This window comes from Nipponia nippon, unplaced genomic scaffold (assembly GCF_047370975.1).
Source record: "Nipponia nippon isolate SJK-2023a ecotype South Korea unplaced genomic scaffold, ASM4737097v1 scaffold_23, whole genome shotgun sequence".
Lineage (NCBI taxonomy): Eukaryota > Metazoa > Chordata > Aves > Pelecaniformes > Threskiornithidae > Nipponia > Nipponia nippon.
The window spans coordinates 1,937,801-1,955,246 of record NW_028262340.1 but is presented as its reverse complement, the minus strand read 5'-3'; the positions used below and the strand labels follow the sequence as shown (position 1 = coordinate 1,955,246).

Below are 17,446 nucleotides of genomic sequence, written 5' to 3'. Positions count from 1 at the left end.
ATCACATGATTGGAAAGAGCACAACCACGCTCCAGAAATACTCCTCGGCAGCGCTGCCAGCGGCCACCCGTCACCCGCCACCGGCCACCAACATCTGCCCGGACCCCCTGGTCGCAGAGAGTCAGGTTGGGTGGGGTGAAAGATGGGGAGAGCAGAGTGGGTCAGTTGTGTCACGAGTTGGGTACAGTCTCTGCAGGGTGGCCAAAGGGTGTGGGATATGGGGAAACTGAGGCAGGGCAGAGCTGGGCACGGCAGCTGTGTGCCCGCCATGGCAGCCCCAAGGTGGGGGGCAGGCGCTGCCCGTGGGCTGTGGGCAGTGGGGCACAGCCAGGACAGGGGGACACCAGCAATGGCAGTGTCCTTCAGGGGAACGTCTCCTGGGGACGGGGAAGCTGAGCTGGGGAAACTGAGGCACGGGAAGCAGCAAGAACCGGGGTGGGGGAGGTCAGGGGAGCATGGGGACACGTGTGACCCTGTCCTCACCCTGTGTGGTTGTGTGGGGGGGGACACATGTGCCCCCAGAGATGCTCTCTGTGGGGGATGTTGGGGACAAGGGCAGCCATGGGGCTGTGGGACCCGCAGCATGTCCCCCCACGCCTCCCCTTGCTTTGGGCTCCGGTGACAGTGGGGTCAAGGCCAGCGTGTCCCCGGTCCCTTCCCAGCGTGCCGGGGGTCACCTGTGGCCGTGGGATTCGGTGTCTCCTGTGCCCCGGCTCCCTGGGGACACGCCTCTGCCTGCCGCCGTCCCCGGGCAGCAGAGGGTCCCAGCTGGGTCAATGGGGTGTGTGTCCCCCCCCCATCCTGGGGACATGGGGGTCAAAGCGACCAGGTCCAGGAGGGACGCGGGGACGCTTTGTCCCTCTCCCTGGCCCCAAGGTGTCATCGCAGACACCCAAAAATAGCCGGGAGCTCATGTTCAGCCTCCTCCCGCCGACAGTGTCTCCGAGCGGGACCCCTGGCCTCGCGTCCCCGGGGGGACAGGCACCAGGCCCCACGGCACGGGTGTCCCCCCGCCCTGGCTGGGACAGCCCGCAGGGCACGGCTCCCCAGGGGAAGATGGACGCTTTATTCCCCGGACAAGTCCCCGGGAGCCAGAGCCCCCGCTCACACCCACCCAGGTGGCCCTGGAGGGGACGACGAGGGCAGGGGCTGTCCCCTGGCCCCTCACCCTCCTGGGCGTCCGTGTCCCATACCTGCATGGCCTGGTCCCCACACGCGCTCCCAGGCTCCCCCCGACAGCGGAACCGTGAGATGGGGACGTTCACCGGTGTGACTGCCCGCGCACGGGGACAGCCACCCACAGGAGCACCCACACAAGTGGGCACCCATGCTGAGAGACACCCACCACGCACATGGGTACCACTGCACGTGAACACACATGCACATGGACACGCGTGCACACGGCTGCCCATCCACATGGACACACACCCACAGGAGCACCCACACACGTGGACACCCACACACATGGACACCCACACACATGGACACCCACTCACAGCAGCAGCCCCACACACAGACACCCATGCACATGGACACCCATGCAGCAGGGCACCCACCCACAGGAGCACCCAAGCACAGGGACACCCATGCACACAGACACACACCCACCCAGAGAAGCTCCCATGCATGTGGACACCCATGCTCACAGAGATGCACCACGCACACGGCTGCCCGTGGACACAGACAGCCAGACACATGGACACCCACGCACATGGGTGAGCACCCACACACATGGTCACCCATGCTGACAGAAACTCACCACGCACATGGGTGCCAAAGCACACAAGCACCCATGCACATGAACACGCATGCACACACCTGCCCGTGCACATGGACACCCACGCACACGGACACCCACGCACAGAAGCTCCCATGCATGGGGACACCCATGCTTAAAGACCCATCATGCACATGGGTGCCCATGCACGCAGACATCTACGCACATGAAAACATATGCACATAGCTGCCCACACACATGGACACCCACCCACAGGAGCACCCATGCACGTGGACACCCACCAACCCACAGGAACGCCCATGCACATGGACACCCATGCTCACAGAGGCTCACCACACACATGGGTGCCCGTGCACAGGGACACCCACCCACAGGAGCACCCACGCATACAGCCACCCATGCTGACAGACTCAACACGCACATGGGTGCCCATGCGCATGAGCACCCATGCACACGGACACCCATGCACACGGACAAACGTGCACAGGAACACACATGCACACAGCTGCCCATGCACGTGGACACCCACACACACGGACACCCACGCACATGGACAGGCATGCTGACAGACACCCGCCACGCACATGGGTGCCCATGCACATAAGCACAGACACCCACGCACATGAACACACATGCACACGGACACCCACCCACAGCAGCACCCATGAACATGCCCACCATGCCCACGCACGCACGCTGACACCCATGTGCACAACACCCACGCACATGGATGCACAAAGGTGCCCACACATGTGGGTGCTCCATGCACGGAGGCCCCCATGCACGCAGGTGCCCACGCACACACACACGCACGGATGCCCACGCACATGGATGCCCACGCACATGGATGCCCACACACACAGCACGTCCTGGCCAGGGCTGGCCTCCACACCAAGGGACAGGCAGCCGGTGCCCTTGCCCAAGAGCCCCGGGGGTGGCCAGGGCCACCCTGGGGTGCTGGGGAGGGGGGCTGCTGGACACGGTGGCCCTGTGTGTGGCCCCGGACAGCTCTCCCGGACCCGGTCACCACCCCACCGGTGGCCAGAGTGGACCTGGGCTTTGGGATTTGTTTGCTGGTCCCACAGCGACAGCTATAGGTGACCATCCGTGATGGAGCTGGCTCCAGCACAGCCTGCAGCCGCCCTGCCCGGCTCCAGGCTCCGGCCAGCAAAGCCCAGCCTGGGCAAGCAGCCCCTGGCCTGGGCAGGGTCTGAGCAACCCAAGCGCTTCCCACCTCTCGCCGCCCCCAGCCCCTCGGTGCCCGGGCGGGAGGGGCCCCATCCCACCCGCCAGCAGAAGCAGGGGTTTTGGGGAGCATGGCCAGAGCCTGGAAAAGCCCGACTCCATTTCTTGCACATCCCCAAAGCGCTGCAGGACCCGGCTGGCCCCCTTCACTGCTGCTTCCCCCTCCCTGGGTTTTCTCCAGGGACACAGCGGGGCATCCCAGGGCTGCAGGAGGGGAGCAGGCATGGGGAGCCATGGGTGGCCCCAGCACAGGGGGGGCAGGGTGGTGTGCAGGCCTGGGATGCCCAAAACAGCATCACCCTGCTCACCCGCTCCGAAATCACCCGCACCCTCCCCAGAGGCAGAGCTGCCTCCCTCCCGTGGGGACCCGGAGCCAGCGGAGAGGGTGACTTGGGACAAGGAGCCGAGACCCCTGCGCTCCCGGGGCAGGGACCACCCTGAGGTGCTCCAATCCATGGTGGGACCCCTCAGCAAGGTGCTGGCTGCTGGGGAAGGGGCTTTGCTCATGGGCTGGGGGGGCTGCTGGGGTTGTGCAGTGCTTCTCCCCTCCTCTTCTTGAAAAAGGCTCCTGGATCACCCAGGAAGAAAGGCCAGGAGACGGCAGTGGTACCCAAAACATCACAGTGAACACCACATTCAGCTAGAAACACCCGTGGGCTGCTCCTGCGACGAGGAGGAATCCCCCTGGTGAACCCCCTGCGCTCGCCTCTGCCAAATGCCCCAGAAGAAAAATATTCCTCCCCTCCAGGGAGTCAAAAAAATCCCCCCCTCCCCAGGTCCTCGCCCAGGGCGCGGGTAGGAATCGCTCCTTCCTCACGGTAGGTCCCCGCCACGCGACGCTCCCCCCATGATGGGGTGGGATGACACCCGACGGTCTCGCTGCGGTAGCACCGAGGAAAACCCAGCGGACTCCGGCCGTGCCAGGAAAGCTGGGCTGATGCTCTGCAGCCTCCTCTTTCCTCCGCTGGTCAGCAACGTCCCCCCTCTGAGCAGGGTTAGGACGTGTCCTTCAGCTCGGGGCTGGGGGGCTGCGGAGGGGGCACCTCCGCCGAGGGCGACTGCATCTCCTGGGTGCTGCCTGCAAGGAGAGAGGAGGATATGAGCAACCCTGGTTCCTGCCCTCCCCGCCTTGTTCTCCATCTTCCCCATCGCCTACCTGCGTTCAGGGACATCTCGGCCAGCTTGAGGGGCAGGTCCGAGGGGCTGACGCCAGCCGGCGAGCCCAGGATGTCGGGCAGGGCATTGCGCCGGCCCGTTCTCCCGGAGGATGCGAAGTCCAGCACGGGTTCCACCTCGGTCATGCTAACCCTGGAGAGACACACATGGTCCCCTTCCCCATCAGCAGCGCTGGGCATGGTGGCACCCAGCCCCTGAGCACGGAGGGTGGCTCTGGTGCAGGCAGGGTGCTCTGGTTCAGGGCAGGCAGCATCCCCTGCCTGCAGCTGCCCCAGGAGTAGGGCTAAACCCTCTGCCCACCCTGCCTGCAGGCTCTCCACAAGTGAAGGCAGGGGCCACCCTGCCCGTGGGACTCCCCTGTCCCCAGGGCTGGCACCTTTGGGTGCTGTGACCTCCACTGGTCACCACATCATGGAGGAAGGGGGGTCCTCAGGGGTCCCACTAGCACCCCCCACCCGAGCAGCCTTACCGGGCACCCTCCAGCCTGGCCTGGTGCTGTGGATCCTCCGCTCCTCGGCCTGGCGGTTCCCCCTCCAGACGTCTCCCAGCCAGCAAGGGACCCCACAGGAGATGGGGGCTCCCGACTGGGTCCCCTCCGCTCCGACCTGGGGGGAGGCAGAGCAGGGGGTCAGCAATGGCTCCTGAGGCTGGTGCCGATGGGGTGGGAAGGAGGGAGCAGGGAGCCCTTCTGGGGGTGGGAGAGGCTGCGTCCCCATGCAGGGCACCCATAGCACTCGTGGCTACACCAAGGCAGGCTGTGAAGGGCAGGGACCCCTCGTCCCTGGTGGGCAGGCAGGAGGAGGTGATGGCAGCAAGGCATGGATGGCAGCAGGGATGGGGACACGGAGGTGGCACCCAGCTGGGAGGCGGGATGGCAAGGGAGGCTGAGAGGGCACAGCGGCACCAGCTGCAGTGCCATGGGACAAGGGCACATCGTCCTCAACCTGGGGACAACACCGTGTCCCCTGGAGAGTGGCTCTTGCTGAGCCAGGGCAGGCTCTGGTGACGCTGGGGTCCCCTCAAGTGGGCGGGGGGCTCTCCTGGGAAGCCCTCAGCACTGTGCAGATCCCACCGGCGTGGATCCGACCCCGGTGCACGCCGCTGCCGGGACCTTACCGGGATGTTTGCTCAGTGCTTGTAAGTATTTTTGATTTTTGCAGAAGGGTTTTGCTGCTGGCCCAGGACCTTGCAGGGACGGGGTGGCCTCCACCCTCCCCAAACCCATTCTACCCCCTCATGGGACTCAGGGACCCCCAAGCCATCACCCGAGCAGCCCTGTCCCCTCCAGGCCAGACGCTGGTGGCAACAATGGGACTGGTGTCCCCAAACTGGTGGAAGTGGGAGCTTGTCCTGCTGTGGGAGGCATGAACTCACCAGTGTCCCCCTGGGAATCACTCTCCGGCAGAGGACGAGCCAAGGTCCCCAAGTCCTTGGGCACAGGCGCTGTGCTGAGCGGGACGAGTGACCCCGGCTGCCTGCGAGGAGGAGAAATGAATGATTAACCCGGGCGGTGATTAGTCATGGGGCGGCTGCCCGGCGCGGGGCAGGACCCAGGCCCTTCTCAGGTGGGGAACTGAGGCACGGAGCGAGGCTCGGGTGTGTGACGAGGGCAGGGTTGGTGGCCCTGCGAGCAGTGGCTGAGCTGTGGCAAAGACACAGCGGAGGCGTGATGCTGCCTGTGCAGGTGTGCATGCATGCGTGCACCTTCTATGGCACGCTGGAGCTGTGTGCATTTGCGTGTGCATTGGCACATGTGTGTGCATTGGCACACGTATGTGCATGTTTGCATGCATCACCTCTGGCTGGGCTGTTGTGTGTGAGTGTACGTGTACGTGCAGCTGGAGCTGAGCCCCAGGGTGCGCATGCGTGGTGCTCACTGGTGCACATGTGCACGCATGGTGTCCCATGACACATATATGTGCTTGCATGGCACCCCCTGGCACGTGAGCGTGCATGCGTGGCACCGTCTGGCACACACGTGCATGCATGCTGCATTGTGGCACATGCATGTGCATGCATGGCACCCCTGGCACACGTGTGCATGCTATGTGCCCTGTATGCATGCCAGCATACGTGTGCACCCCTCTGTCAGCGCCAGGGCTCCTGCCAGCTCCTGTTAGCACCGGAGCCGTGTCATGTCCTGCTCACAGGGTTTCTCATCACACACCACACGTTCGAGTTCACGTCCCTCATCTGGCACCAAGCGCCCCCCAGCAACGCCAGCTCGCCCGGCGGGAGCCCGCGGCCCAGCAGCCCCTGCTCCAGGCACCGGGACATGGGCAGGCAGCGCGTAGCATCCGTGACGGCACCGCGGCACCCGCCGTGTCGCCCTGGCAACCGTTTGGGAACAGGGGCTGGGGTGAGCCGGGGTCACACGCCTGGCGTGCGCGATGGTGCGAGCACGTGAGCGTGCACACATGCACATATGTGTGTACACTCATGTTCACACATATGCATAAAGTCATGCACGCACACATGCAACCACGCGTGCACACAGACACGCACGGAAGCATTCATGCCCATGCGCAGGCATGCATGCACAGATGCGTATACACATGAATGCACACGTGCACACGCACGTTGCACACACACAGACACACAGACACAGACTGACTCTTTGCACACCCCAGCAAGACGGGAGCCCTGCAGCACTGGATCAAAGCTGCCTTCCCAGCAGCCCCAGCAGCTCCTGCCGGCTCGGGCACTGGAGAACCAGGCAATAAACAGACTTCGAGACCAGGCTGGATCCTGCCCGTCTCCTTCCTGCAGCTAAACGTCTCCAGGGATGCCGGGGACGGGGTGCCCGGGACGCAGGCAGGGGTTACACCCCATATGCTCCCCCAGCGCACACAGAGCCGTGCAGGGAGACCAGGACTTTCATGCTGGCGCAGACAGAAAAGCAGCTGGGACCCCAGAGGGGACCGAAACCCCTGGGGGTTGTCACAGGGGGAAAATCCTGAGCGCTCCTGGGATGCAGCACCACTGTCACAGGGAGCCCATCGGGCTGTCCCCCATCCCCCTGCATCCCTGGGCTCCCTTGGGAGCAAGAGCCGAGGTACCAATGCCCACCCCCTGCCAAGCGCTGCCACATCTTCCCAGCCCCGCAGGCAGCAAATCCAACCTAGCGCTGGGCAAATGACGTTGCATAAACCTTGGGCCTCCACCCAGCAAGCGGCGATTTCCCCCTCTAAGCAGGGATGGTTTCTGCGAGGCTTAATGTGGGCTCAACTTAAAAAAGCTGCCGGAGTCACATGGAAGGTCCTCGGGGCCGCTGGCTCCTGCTTTAATGCCCCTAATGGGATACAGGAGGGTAGGGCAGAAATAAACCTTAATCCCTCCTGGAGATGGGCTGCAGTGGAAGATACTGGGAAGAGGTGGAGGGAGGACACAGTGCTGGGATGTGTCGTGTCCCCTTGGTCAAGTCCCTTGGGAATCGAGCCAGCCCCATCATGGCAAAAGCTGCCTCTTGCACAGAGGCCACCAGAAAATGCCCTCCAAGGCCCATATCCAGGCTGGGATGCCCCCAAACCTTGGGCATCTTCATGCAACACAGCATTCTCCCAGCACAAGAGCTCCGTCCTTGTGGTGCCGCTGAGCCCTGACGCTGTCGTGCCACATGGGCGAGAACCGTGGGCACGTGCTGAGCTGCTTGGTTCGGGCTGGGGATGCTCAGTAACGTCATTTGGCTGCAGCGGTGACCAGTTAAAGCACAAGAGGGGAAGGTGATGGACTGGCTGAAGGCCAGCGGACGAGATGCAAAGTGATGACGAGACGATAGTGCAGAGAAGCAAGATTTTGCCATCCCACCACTGGTCTCCATCATGTGCTGCTCAGATCCCCACCCCATGCCCAGTGTCCAGGCTGCTTGTGCAGCCTGTGCAGGATTAGACCTTGCTTTCAGCATCCAAGCTCCTTGCAGGAGGATCTGCTGCAGGAAACATCTCCTGAGCCCTCTTTTGGGTGCTGCCCCAATGCTCTTCTCTAGCGTTTGGAGCCTGGAGCACCCTGTGGAGATCCTGTGCCTGTGGGCACAGGAGAAAGGGCTCCTGCCCCAGCCCCTGCTCCCTGCTTGCCTGCTTTTTGCTCCAAACCTCCTCACCCAAGCCCAAAAAAGCCAAAATCGATGGCTTGTGAAGAAGGTGCTACAGCTGGACACCCCTACTGAGGCCCAGAGCATCGACCCCAGGAGGGAGAGTGGTTTGGGGTGAGAAGCACCCAACCCTCTCTTCCTCTTCCCCCTTTTCCTTCTCCTCTACCAGCCTTGGGCCAGGGAAGCTGCAGGATGGACCCAGCCAAGGGACTGACCTGGGTTGGAAACAGCCACCCCTTTCCCTACCACTGGCAGGCAGAGACCCCAGGCGCAGGCAGTGACGGGCAGGGACACGGTGCGGCCACCCCACGCCAGACCTGGGCTTTGCCGTCAATGGGAGGAAACCAGCCAAGGGCGTCAGGAGGAGCTGGGTCCCTTCCCATGGGGGCTTGGGTAGGATGGGCAGCAGGGGTTGGTGGTGGAGGTCTTCTCTCTGGCGTGGCATCGTTCCTGCTCGAAGGTTTGACCTAATTTCACATTTCCCTGGATATAAAAGCCCTGGAGGAAGGAAGGAGGATGCTGAACAGGCAGAGAAAGGTGTGAACCACCCCGGGGACGGAGCAGCCGAAGAGACCAAGGGTTCGGATCGGGTCAGACACCTCCATGGGCAGCACATCCATGAATCATCCCCAGCGATCGAGGCAGGGATGTCCCCTCTAACACAACAACTTGGGGTGCTGGGGGGGCGGGAGAGAGCAGACCACACTCGCAGCCTCACCCAAAATTGCATCTGTGGCTGCTGCCGGAGCCAGCACCTGGAGCATGGGGACCACGGGACATCTCGCGGTCCCCATCATGGTCACACAACGCTGGCCAGCTTTGCCAAACGCATTCCCCCTCCCAGGGCACATGAACCAGAAATGCTCCGGGGTGTTTAGGACCATGAAGATGCTACAGCGATGGCTGTAAAGTTTTGTTAGGGATTCATTTAACCATAGGCATAAGGATTTGCTTTTTCAGCTTCGAAGTGGTTGATGGGTTGTCAGCTAATTTGGAAGTGTGGGTTTGGACCATTTGATGTTCTTGGCTTTCTTTATAAGGGGGGTTCTTCATGCTCATTTAATTCAATGTGTTGCGGGGTCTGTGCCATGCCCCGCCGATGACAGGCTGGGAACCGCTGCAGCCCAGCGCAAGCCCTCTGAAAATCCACCGGCAACCCCACGACATCGATGTTATTAAGAGACGATGAACACGATGAAAAATGGAAAGGATTTACCAAAGTGTAACCGTAATGTTGAATTAAATGAGTGTTGCAAGCTGGGAAGGAAAGAGCTGCCCTGGATCAGAAAGGGATGAGCGCATCATCCAGGAAAATCAACGAGTCCACACGGGAGGAAAATCCAATGGGACTGATTTAACCAGAGACCAACAGCCACCAGCCAGACCAAGCAGCCTCTGGAGCCTGGAACAGCAGATGGCAATAATTAAACACAGGATAAAATCTGGAGAGCTGAGGGAGCTCCCACGGAGGCAGCAGGTTTGGTCCCGGCGGTTTCATCTTGAGGGATGTGGCTGCAGGCAGCAGCGTTCCTGCCTGACGTGGCCGCAGCGCTGCCGGTGCCGGAGCCCGGGAGATGCTGAGCAGGCACCCACTGCCATGTAGAAATGGGTTTTGCCAGCTGCCAGCAGCCCATAAACAGCTCCCAGGATCCAGGCGAGAGGGAAGGATGGAAATAAATATTGTCCCAAACTCATCATCTTCAGGGCAGGGGGAGAAAATGAGAAGGGAAAAGGCCCCAGGGATGTCAGCTGGTGCAGGAATATTTAACATGGAGATGCAGAGTGACACGGAGAACAGGTTGTGCTTCAAGCCCAGAGCACGGGGAATTCCCCACCCAAGTGCTTCAAGATGGTGATCCCTCCTGGAAGCGGTGCTGGGAGGGAGGCAGCTGCCAGCGCCTGCCCGTGGGGGGATGCTGGCACCCCGCTGCCTGCCCTTGGCAGTGAAACCTCTTCGACCATGGACCAGCGCTTTTGTCCCTAAATCACTGGGTTTCCAGACAGGCTGGGAAGGTGCCTGGGCCAGCTCAGATCCTGCTTGGCACCTTTGGAGTGACGGTGATACAGCACGGAGCGAAGCAGCGCAGGGACCCAAGCTAACCTGTGCCCAGATACTCGGAGCATCATCGAGGCCTCATGCTATTTTTTCTCCCATTTTTCCCTGGCTTCTCCTCACCGCATGGCCTCAGCTCCTCCCCAAGCCTTTGAGGAATCGTTCCAGCAGGTTTTCTGAGAGGAGGTTACACTGGCAGCTCCCCAAATCTCTGGCCCAGCCTGAGATGGTCCAGCGCATCCCGGTACTCGTGGGGTTGGCCCCTCCATGCGACGCACTTTCCAGCAAACGCCATTGCCCAGCAGGCATCCGACACGTGGGCTCCCACCGCCTCCCCTCGCCGCTGAGCAGCGGATCTTCCTTGTTAGACTAATGTACTTACAGCGGTAATTCTCGTTACCCTCTAAGCCCCTTCCCGTTGTGTCCTGCTTTGCGCTTTGACCTTCCTCCCTGCTCTCGCTCTTGCACACCCATCCGCGCAGCCTGACCTGCCTTTCCCTCTTCTCCACGGTTCCTGCTTGTGCTTGGATTGCCTCATCCATTGCTTCGGGGCGTGTTGAAGTGTCTCTTCCTCCCCTCCATCATCCTGACACCCCTCTCATCATCCTGACATCCCTCTTCTCCCTTTCCCTGCTCCCTCCCTGGTCCCCATTGCTGCCCTGCAGACGGGCAGGACCGGGTCTGGGCTCAGGCTCATCCCTGCTCATACCCCAGTCCTGAATTATTCCGCCCAAACCTCTCCCTTGGTTACACGGATGCTTTTAAAGATCATCCTTCACTTGCCTTTAGTCACCCTGTTTCCTTTCTGCATGCTTCACGGCTGACTTATTTTTTTAGGATTTTTCTCCAGCTGTAGGACTTAGAAATTTCTTTTTAACACTAAAACCTGAGATGTGTCCTAGCTAACGCCAGCCTAGACTGAACATAAATGCTTCCCTTCACTGGCTCTGCAGCGGGGCTTGTCCAGGCTTGTTGGATATTGGTACGTAAATTCCCATTCAAGGCAAAGAGTGAGAATGAAGGACTCTGAAATGGGACACTGATAATCTTCATTCCCCACAATTCCTGGATGCCAACAGGGAGATGAGCACAAGAGGGGGGTTTTCCTGCTGCAGTCCATAGGATGGAGTTGCTGGGAGCAAGGAAGGGTGCGTTATTGCTCCATCAGTCCCGGTCTTGTCGCGCTCGGGGACGACAGCAGCGTTCAGCTCTGTTTAATACCCCCAAAAAAGCCAGGAAAAAAAATAACAATCCGACCCGAGTCTCTCCAGACAGGATTTCAGGCTATTTGTATAAACTGTCGCTTTGGTTTATAATGCTGCAAATGCAAATCAGAGCAAGTCCTGCTCGAGGGCAGGAGTGAAACCAGCTCATGCGCTTGCTGACATCCCGACCCAAAGTTTCCCCAAGCATCTGCAGGGTGAACCCAAATGCTGCCAACCCAAAACGGGGTGCCTCTGCACCTCGAGGTGCTCACCACCGTGCCCCACATCATGGCTTGGCTTCCCCAAAGGGGAGTGACCACAGAGAAAACCCCCTTTTGACCCTGCAGACCTGGATTCGGCTGGGAAAAAGTGCTCCGGAGGACTTGGTTTAATCCCAACACAGCCCTGCTGAGCACCTGCAAGCCAGCATCTCCTGCAAGTCCATCAGCAGATAAAATTGAGGTATCTTTTCCCGTGGGAGCTGCGCATGGGGCATCCCCGGCAGCTGGCCAAAGCACGGGGAAACCCAAATGTGCGATGGCCTCTGGACCATCCTAATTTCATTCCTGGAGAAGCCCGAGTTGCTTGTATTAAAGAGCAAAGTGCTAAAAGCTCAGCGGGCGGAGGCACAAGGACATGGGCTGACAGCGCAGCATCGCTGCCAGGCTTTGCCGGGGACTCACCCTGCACCCAAAGGCTCCCAAAAGCCCAGGGCAGGAGGGCGGGGGATGGATAACCTCAGCTGCGCTGGCCATGGGGCGTGCATCGGGCCCTGCTCACCCGGAGAGGGAATAACTGTATCCCAAGTCCTCTTCTCCATCCTCCCGGAGCCTGGGGTTCCCAGCCCAGCGCACATCACTGCTTCCCATCCCGCCTGATCCCCCCTGGGCTCCCAATTCTCCCTTGGGAAATTGGAGGAGAGGAAAATTTTTCCTTCACTTTGTGCCAATAACAAGCACCTCTGGCTTTTACCGTTTGATAGAGCAGGGCTCCTGTTCCCCGGCAGCTGGGACGTGCGAGGTCCCTGTGCAAAGACGCAGGCAGGACTTGGGGAAAGCTGCTGCCGGCAGGGATGGAGCTGCTTTGCAATATGGCATCCTGGAGGAAGGAGCCTGCAGGTCCCTCGCCGGGCTCTGGCACATGGGCTGGGCAAAGCACCGGAGCGGGAGCAGCTCTGGGGCAGCAGAAAGGTCCCCTCCTTGTGCTGCCGCCACCGCCGGCCCTGCCAGCCCACCCGCTCCTTGGCATAAGGAAAATCAAAAGCACCCAAAAAATAACCAGTGATATTCCAGTCATGGCTATTTACTGTGGTAACATGGCAAATCCTTAGGGCCGGCAGTACTGGCTTCCCGGTGACAGCAGGGAGGTGACAGCTATGTGACCCAGCTCGGCACCACCACACGGGAGGACGCATCCGAGCACAGCAGCGAGCAAGACCCTCACCCTCACAGCAGTTTGGGTGCAGATTGGGATCACCCATTAAAAAGCAGTTCCCCCAGCTCGCACCCGTCCCCCTGCCCACGCACGAGTAGCTGGGACCACGGCTTGTGTTCCCTTGCCCAAACCTCCCAGATGGCAGATGCTGTCCCGCATCCCAGGGAGGGATGGAAGAATCCCAGGGAGGGATGGAGGCATCCCAGGGAGGGAAGCAGGGAGGGATCCCACCGCATCCCAGGGAGGGCTGCAGGGAGGGATCCCACCGCATCCCAGGGAGGGAGGGAGGCTGCTCCAGCCGCTCCCAGGCCAGCCCAGTGTTTGCCAGCCTGTGGGCTGTGACCTCTTCTAGGGCTTGTGAGCATCCCTGCCTACACCTCCACCAGTTAATTACCTTTAATTGCTGGTGTGGTGGGAGGAGAACAGGAATTTCCCCTGGGGGGTCTGGGGTCTCAGTCCCATCGTCTGCATTCAGGTCCTTTTTGAGTCCAAGGGGGAAAATGCAACAGCCCCTTTCGCATGGGGATGGTGGCAACCTACCCCCGCAGCCCCCAGGGAGAGGGACCTGGCACCGCGGGTAAATCAGCGCTTGCTCCCGTAGCCAAGGAAGGTAAAGAGGAGCTTCCCCTACCACGCATCTCAGTTGCAAAGCAAGCGATCTAATGGGAGGTAATTAAGATGATTGAGCCCTGGGTAATACAGCTCCCACCGTAACCTTTAGTTAGCTGCTCCTACGATGGCACAAACTATAATTTTGCATAATAAATGTGTCACCCACATCTAAATTGGTTTCATTCTTTAGCAGCTTCAGGCTCCCTCCTCCCCAAATGGCTTTTCGTCAGCTGCTCCAGCCTGAGCATCCTGGGTGGGAGCTGATGGACCTGATCCGAGACGCTGGGGATGGGGACGGGGACATCCTCGATTCTCCCGGCTGCGGGTACGGAGCGCGTGGGTGGCACAGGGATTTGTGCCAGGGGGAACCCGAGGAGTCATGAGGATGCTGCGACACGGGCTGCGGGCTGCTTGGGGCAGGGGGATCTGGGGGGGCACAGGGTGCCAGCTGGGTGCCACCAACCACTTGCTGGGCTGTGCTGTGCCGGGAGCACTGTGGGCTGGGTGACGTGAGGCACCAGGCATTTCTGAAATGCCCTGGGCTCGTCTCTGCACCGCGGGAGCCTCTTCTCCCAGCGCAAGGTCCCTTTTCTCCATCTGCCACTGGTCGGCACCAGAAGAGGACCATGGTGCAGCTCCCGGTGCTGGGGGTGGTTGTCTGCTCCCCGCAGCCCTGTCCTGCTGCAGGCAGGCCGGGGTGAGCGATGCCCATCCCAGGGCACCGCACTGGCGCTTGCACCACATCCAGCGGCCGCGCAGAGACCCCCCGCTCACCACCTCCAGGGTTCCTTTCCTCCAGATCCCCTTCCTCCAGGTCCCCACCTGCCTGGTGAAGCCACAGACTGATGCTGGGGGATACTGGTCCCACCACAAAGGCTGGACCGGTTACACCAAGGAGACCCCAGCTCAGCCTGTGGTTGGTCCTGCATCCAGCTGGGTACGGCAGAGAGGGCAGCAGGCTGCCCTGGGGAAGCGGCACTGAATTCGGAGGAGGCTCCCCGGCTCTGCCAAAGCAGCAGGACATGTGCAGGCTCCCGGATAATTAATTTTGGGGAGCGGAGCCAGCTGACGGCTTCCCAGGCCATGTGCTGCAGCTGGTACCTCCGGCTCCCCGGGGAGCCCCCGGCATGTGCTTCCCCCCAGGTCCCTGGCAGCCGGCAGATTTTCTCCTTCCTGCTGCAACTCATCCAAGAAGGGAGGTGGGAATTTTCCAGGTGTCCTGCTGCCCAGGCAGCACCCCCTCGGGAGGGACCCATGGGCCTCCCCTGTGGTGAGGCCTTGCATGGAGGCGATCCAGATGTTTTCCTCCATCCCTGCATGGATGCCGGGAGCACCATCGGGATTCCCTGCTGCAGTTGCTGCCACAGCACCTTCCCTGCCACCCAGTGACACCCACCCGGCCCCTGGGGAGCTGGCGGGGAAGGGACCAAAAGCCGAGGAGGGAAGAAACCTGTGCAGGCACCCTAGGATCAGAGGCATGGTTTGAAATCCTCAGCCCTGATGGAGCAGAGCCGGATCCATCGCCCCTTGGCCGAGCCAGGCGCTGGAACAGCCTGCCTGAGGACCCAAGGTTGGAGCAGGGTTGCAGCCCCCATCCCCATCCTTCGTGGTGCCATGTCCCCGCAGGGGACCGAACCACCCCATCCTGCGAGGGAGTGCGGGGCCAGGTCGGGAACGGGTGCCAGAGCTTCGCCGGCTGAACCAGGAGCTGGATCCCAAGGCTGCCCCCGAGGGTGGCTGCAACCACGGCCACCGACAGCCTCCCACTGAGCATCCCCCAGCTCCCAGCCACCTCCTCCGCCTCCCCCTCTGCCCTCCAGCCCACCGCTCGCCATCTGCCTTTGGGGACGGTCCCCAGGCTGGGGTTGGCATAGCCCTCCACCAGCCACCGAAGACCCCAGCAGCCCCCGGCGTGGCTGGCAGGGGCAGGGCAGGGAATGGCAGCGCTTTGAGAGCTGCAAGAATCCCGACACCCAGTTTAGACCCTTGTGAGGTCTCTTGCTGCAGCCCAGCACAGTCCCCCGAGGGGGGACAGCTTGGGCACAGCCTCCCGGCAGCTCAGCTTGGGAAGAAATGCTGTGGGTCCCCCAGTTTAAAAAAGTGAGGAGAACCTGGCTCGGCCACCACCCTTCCCCTGCCAAAACCTCCTGCTTTTTGGGGGGACATGCTGAGATGATAAAGGATGGAGACAGCGGCACAGCCCTTCCCCCCTCCCGGTTATGTCTTCCACCTCTCCCGCCCGGCCATGACGAGGGGGGACATCCCAGGAGGAGTCCAGGCAGCCCCCTGTGACAGCAAGGGTTGAGGTGTCCCTTGGTGGACAGGCCCAAGGTCATGGGCTGTGAGTATTCGGGGGGAGCACAGGACACCCTGCCTCTGCCACCCCTCGGTGGCACTGCCACCCAGGCAGGGGACAGGAGCCAGCTCCGGGGACCAAAGGGACCTGATCCAAGCATCTGCAGAGGCAACCTGCCAAAATAACGCCCTGAAGGCAGCGAGGAGGGGCTGTGCCTGGGGAAGCCCTTTCCTCCGAGAGGATGCTGCCCAAGACGATTGTGGTTCCTGCACGGAGCAGCACGCAGCCCCGCGCCGGCTCTCCCTGGGCTCTCACTGCCTGGGACCCCCCAGCTCCCCGAGCCTGAAATCATCCGGGAAGCTCTTGTCCGGGAAGCTGAGGGCTGGAGCTGGGGGGGCCAGGGGGCTTGGAGTATCTGAGATGAGGACGGGGCAGGGTGGAGGGTGGAGGGGGCAGTGGTGACCCCGGGACCTGCCAGGGAGGAGGGGGCAGGGGTGAGGGGGCCAGGGGTGGCTGCCAGGATGGGGCAGAGGTGCCACCATGGGGGTTGATTTGAAGTGCCCATCCCGGGATGGATGAGCCTTGCTCAGCACCTGACTGCTGCTCACCCCGATCCTCCCCAGAGCCACCTGCCCCTGGTGGGATGGGCACGGACCCCCCAAGCCCTCGAGAGACACCCCACCGCCCTGCTCAGCACCACAGCCTGCCGTAAAGTTTCACCCCCCCAAAACCCGTCTGCCCCCCCGAGGCCATCGCCATCTCCCGAGCCTCCTGCCTCTCCACCCTCCCTTTGCTCCGACACGCTGCCATGGAGGTGCCCAGGGTGGGCACCCGCTTGCCAGGGCAGGCACCCAGTCCCCACGGCGGGCACCCAGCACCCGCGAGCACAGGGCTTCCACCGCCGTGGCCTTGGCACCACCACGTCACCTGCACCCGCCACCCATCAGCTCCTCACCTGGGCTCTGCTGGAGCCGGTGCCAACGGCGTTCCCGATGCTGGTACCGGTGTTGATGCGGGTGTTGGTCCTGCTGCTGGTGTCAGTGCCGGTGTTGATGTTGATACCGATGCTGGTGTTGGTGCTGATGCTGCTCCGGTGCTGAGGCCGGTGTTGGTCCTGATGCCGGTGTCGGTGCTGATGCTGATGTTGCTACTGGTGCCGGTGCTGGTGTCGATGCTGATGTCGGTGTTGCTGCTGATGTTGCTCCGATGCCGGTGCCGGTGTCGGTGCTGATGCCGATGTTGCTCCGGTGCCGATGCCGATGCCGCTCCGGTGCCGGTGCCGGTGCCGGTGCCGATGCCGATGCCGCTCCGGTGCCGGTGCCGGGGGAAGGATGCTCCGCTCTCGGCAGGAGCCCCGGGGAAGCCTCCGGCTCTCCGGCAGCCCCTGGGGCACCCGGGGCCGAGCCGCCCGCCGCCGCCCGCCCAGCGCCGCCGCTCCCCGCCGCTCCCCCGCCCGCCCCGCCGCCGCCCCGCCCGCCGCCTCCCCCCGCCGGGACCGGCCCCCCCCCGCTGCCGGGGCCGCCCCGCACCCCCGGGCTGCCCGCTGCAGGGATGCCAGCGTGCCCGGGGGCTCTCTCCCCTCCGTGTCCCCCCCACG

At 62.2% G+C, this 17,446-nt stretch overlaps 1 protein-coding gene across 2 annotated transcripts; it reads right to left on the bottom strand.

The window, feature by feature from the left end:
• Window positions 1-95: 95 nt before the first annotated feature.
• On the bottom strand, window positions 96-17,271 carry LOC104015674 (cAMP-dependent protein kinase inhibitor alpha-like). 2 transcript variants are annotated; one of them, XM_087760978.1, is made up of 5 exons: window positions 16,805-17,271; window positions 5,534-5,634; window positions 4,629-4,764; window positions 4,140-4,291; window positions 96-4,061 (listed from the first exon to the last, which is right to left on the bottom strand). In XM_087760978.1, the coding sequence occupies exons 4-5, from the start codon at window positions 4,282-4,284 to the stop codon at window positions 3,979-3,981; spliced, it is 228 nt and encodes a 75-aa protein (XP_087617104.1). In that variant the 5' UTR covers window positions 4,285-4,291; window positions 4,629-4,764; window positions 5,534-5,634; window positions 16,805-17,271; the 3' UTR covers window positions 96-3,978. The 2 variants fall into 2 exon arrangements, with proteins under 2 accessions (XP_087617104.1, XP_087617102.1); XM_087760976.1 differs by having other exon boundaries at window positions 96-4,291.
• Between the last annotated feature and the right edge of the window lie 175 nt (window positions 17,272-17,446).